The sequence below is a fragment of the Sciurus carolinensis genome, chromosome 15 (assembly GCF_902686445.1).
Source record: "Sciurus carolinensis chromosome 15, mSciCar1.2, whole genome shotgun sequence".
NCBI lineage: Eukaryota > Metazoa > Chordata > Mammalia > Rodentia > Sciuridae > Sciurus > Sciurus carolinensis.
The window spans coordinates 68,140,990-68,144,835 of record NC_062227.1 but is presented as its reverse complement, the minus strand read 5'-3'; the positions used below and the strand labels follow the sequence as shown (position 1 = coordinate 68,144,835).

At 39.3% G+C, this 3,846-nt stretch overlaps 1 protein-coding gene across 1 annotated transcript; it reads right to left on the bottom strand.

Annotated features, from left to right (window-relative positions):
- Window positions 1-937: 937 nt before the first annotated feature.
- LOC124965400 (RAD51-associated protein 1-like) lies at window positions 938-3,488 on the bottom strand. Its single transcript, XM_047526238.1, is given in 4 exon segments — window positions 938-1,122; window positions 1,125-1,433; window positions 1,436-2,000; window positions 3,405-3,488. Coding segments are annotated over 4 exon segments (1,143 nt in total).
- Between the last annotated feature and the right edge of the window lie 358 nt (window positions 3,489-3,846).

The window sequence follows — 3,846 nt, the reverse complement described above, 5'->3', positions numbered from 1 at the left end:
GTTATTGTGAACTGAGTTGCTATAAACATCAATGTGGCTGCATCACTGTAGTATGCTGATTTTAAGTCCTTTGTGTATAAAACAAGGAGTGGGATAACTGGGTCAAATGGTGGTTCCATTCCAAGTTTTCTGAGGACTCTCCATACTGCTTTCCAGAGCAGTTGTACCAATTTGCAGTTCCATCAGCAACGTATGAATGAACTTTTTCCCCCACATCCTCGCCAACATTTATTGTTACTTGTATTCTTGATGCTTGCCATTCTGACTGGAGTGAGATGGGATCTCAGTGTAGTTTTAATTTTAAACTTTTTCTTTTATTCAAGCTTTTGACAATGAAGAGTTTGTAAAATGTCATTAAATTTTATTTTCTATACAATAATCATTGATTTCCAAGTGAGAGACATGCCATACATAGTGCAGTATCCATTTCAATATGTAAAATGATTCTTTATTCTTATTTTAATATTTGGCTAAAATACAAAATATCCTTGCAGTAAAACTGGCAATTTAACTTAAGTTGCTTATAAAATTTCAAAATGTCTCCTAAAAGAAATGTGAATGTTTTCCTTTATCAGATACACTGAACAGTTACAGTGTCACAAACTAGACAAAGTTAGGAAGGAACATCATGTGACCAGGAAACTGTAGCACATGATACGTGCTTCCTCCACGTTAAACTGACAACCACTAAAAAAGACAATGACTTATGATACCTAAGAAACAGAACAGCTCTTCAGGAGAAATGTCATAAGAAGGTATTTCTTATGAACAAACCTCTTTTTGAAGTCTTGAACTCTTTAGAGAATATAATTACAAAACAGATCATTTATGTGACATGTTAAAGAATTCTTCTATATTATAATACCCTCCTTAATCTTAAACACAAGTCAAATATAAAGACACTTGCAAAACTGTGATTCTATCAAACATTTCTTTGCTACCACACTTGACTATGAGTGGCATTTGGCTTAACTCGTGCTAATCTGGATAAGCCAAGGCGGAGATTCTGATTTGGGGACCTAACAGACACTCCCGCCAGGGGGCTGCTGCTGTCGCTGCTACTTCCGGATGCTGCTGGTGGGACCCCCTTTGGTCTCTTGCCTTCAGCTGAAGGACTGTGTATTTCCTAGTGACTTCTGAATAAAGATAAGCCTTCTTGGCTGAAGTCTGAGATTCTGATTTAATGGCAGCTGCAGCAGAGTCGACTGAAGTCACCAAAGTAGTACATTTGGATTTAGAGTTCTTCTCTTTCTTTTCTACTGGGGATTTTACCTTTATTTCTTTCTTTTTAATTTCTTTAATTTTACTTTTTCTCATAGTAATGTTTTCATCATTATCTTCACTCTCATCAAAATCAGAATCCTCCTCAGAATCACCAGTCACAATATCCGGTTCAGTGTCCTCAGCATTATCACCATCACTGTCTTCCAAAGCACCTTCCTCTGCTGGGCCACAGCTTTAGATGCTTCTTTTCTTTTCCCTTGAACATCATGAGCATCATCTTCCTCTGTGATCTTATCCAAATCTAAATAATCCCTGGCTACACTGCAATTAGAGAGACGAGACTTATTCGTTATTTCTGTTTTACTGTTGCCATGTTTTTCAATGCTTTTATCTTGAGACTGCTGCACATCATTGGTGACTGTTGGACGTTCCTTCACTGACAAAGCTAGAGCCACTGCTAAGCCTCTTTGGAAGAGCTTATCATCTAAGGCCATCCTTTTTGTAGAGGTCTTCTCTTGTAGTTGAATGTCTTCTTTCTGGGGATTCTGCAAGTTAGGTTTTGGTTTATCTTCTTTTGACTCCTTTGATGTTCTTCTGGATTTCCTGCTTAAAGGTATAGTTGCAGAAACAAAATCATCATTGCTCTCCGAGTCCTCAGACGGTGAGTAGCTGACTGGTTGCCTATGTCTAGCAGGCCGCACCAGGTTCCGAGTCAAGGCTGGAAACCTGCAGTGCTCACCTGAAGTTCTAGCTGGCAGAAGCAGCAGCTTCAATTCCTGAGTGTAGTTTTAATTCACATTTATCTCATTGCTAGAGATGTTGAACCTTTTTTCATGTATTTGTTGGCCCATCCCATTTCTTCTTCTGTAAAGTGTCTATTCATTTCCTTGGCTCACTTATTAATTGGGTGTTTTCTTTTTATTTTGGTATTAAGTTTTTTGAGTTCTTTATATATCTTGGAAGTTAAAGCTCTATCTGAGGTGTAGGTGGCAAAGATTTTCTCCCATTCTGTAGGCTTTCTTTCCATTCTTGATCGTTTCCTTTGCTGTGAAGATTTTTTTTAAAGATATTTTTAGTTGTAGGTGAACACAATACCTTTATTTTATTTATTTATATATGGTCTGAGGATCAAACCCAGTGCCTCATGCATGATAGGCAAGTGCTCTACCACAGAGCTACAATTCCAGCCCACTGAAGAACCTTTTGAATACTATCCCATTTATTTATTCTTGATTTTGCTTCTTATGCTTTAGGAGTTTTGTTGAGGAATTTGGTTCCTAAGCCAACATGATAGAATTGGGCCTACTTTTTCTTCTAGTAGGTTCAGGGTCTCTGGCCTAATGCCTAGGTCCTTGATCCACTTTGAGTTTTGTGCAGGGTGAAAGAGAGGAGTTTAATTTCATTTTGCTACATATGGATTGAAAGAGGAATCTTAAGGCCTACTCTGTACTATCTTAAAGAATTTAATAATTGGCATATGGCTTTGACCCTGCCCTTAGGGAGCCACATTAAGTTTCATCTCAGGGCCACTGTAGAAGTGCCACCCTTAGACTGTTGCATGGAGAAGGCTTATGAGACTTTGTACCTGCCCCAAGAGAACGAGGGCTTAGAGCTATTAGCAGTGCCAGTCCTGGAAGAGGGACCCAACAATGGCAGGCAAAGCAGATTCACATTTGCCTTCTCTGTTTTTCTCTCTCAGCTGTCAAAATTGAGCCTGTGTCCTGTGTCCTACAATTCCCTTTCCACATATGCTTGAAACCGGTGTGGGATAAAATCTAGTTACTTATGCAAACACAAACATACAATTGGCTGTTCTGAATCCAGTTAACGTTTTCCTTGAGCCAGATCATAATTTGAGTGGTGGGGACAGGCCAAATCTTTAAAGCTGTTTGGCAACCCTGACAATTGGCAATGAAATTGGTAAACAGTGTTTCAAAAATATGTTAAATGCCAAGCATTCTGTATTTAGTTTGTGATATTTATTTATGGATATGTGCTGCCATTTTTCAGGAATTCCAACTGTTAAAAATCTCCACCTAGTTGCTGAGAGAGGCTTCTGAAACATCTACTCTTCCAACAGCCTCTTGGAGAAGATGGGCAAACCAGGACGGAATTGGCCCAGGAGGTCTCCTAAATAAAGACTGAGCAGAGTCCATGACCAGAGTCCTTCTGCAGCTGACCCCAGACACCGGCAGCTTCTCTCCAGGCTCAACACCCTCCAGGCGGGCCCTCTCCTGGGCTGCCCCTACCCCTGAAGTCAGCATCTCTTAAATCGTTTAATGGTCTACTAAGGCCATTTAAAAAAAATTACAGCCTAACCCTTCTTTATCTGTTTGAATTCCTACCATATTCTAAAGTTAAGATAAATGAATGAAAATAAATGGACTCATTCTAGTGTAAAGGGAGTTCATTCTTAGTTGTTCTAAAACTACCTTCCTTGCACTCTGAGGGATCACTTCCTGCGTCTGGTAGTCTGGATTTTGGCAAAACAAACAACCCTCAGTTTTCAAAGTTAATCATCATTTGCATGGATTTGTAAACTTTCAGTGTAAGCCTTTTAAGTCTTCATCTCTGAAAACTTTCCTACAAAATCCCTCCATCTCTGATCATTTCAATCCCCTG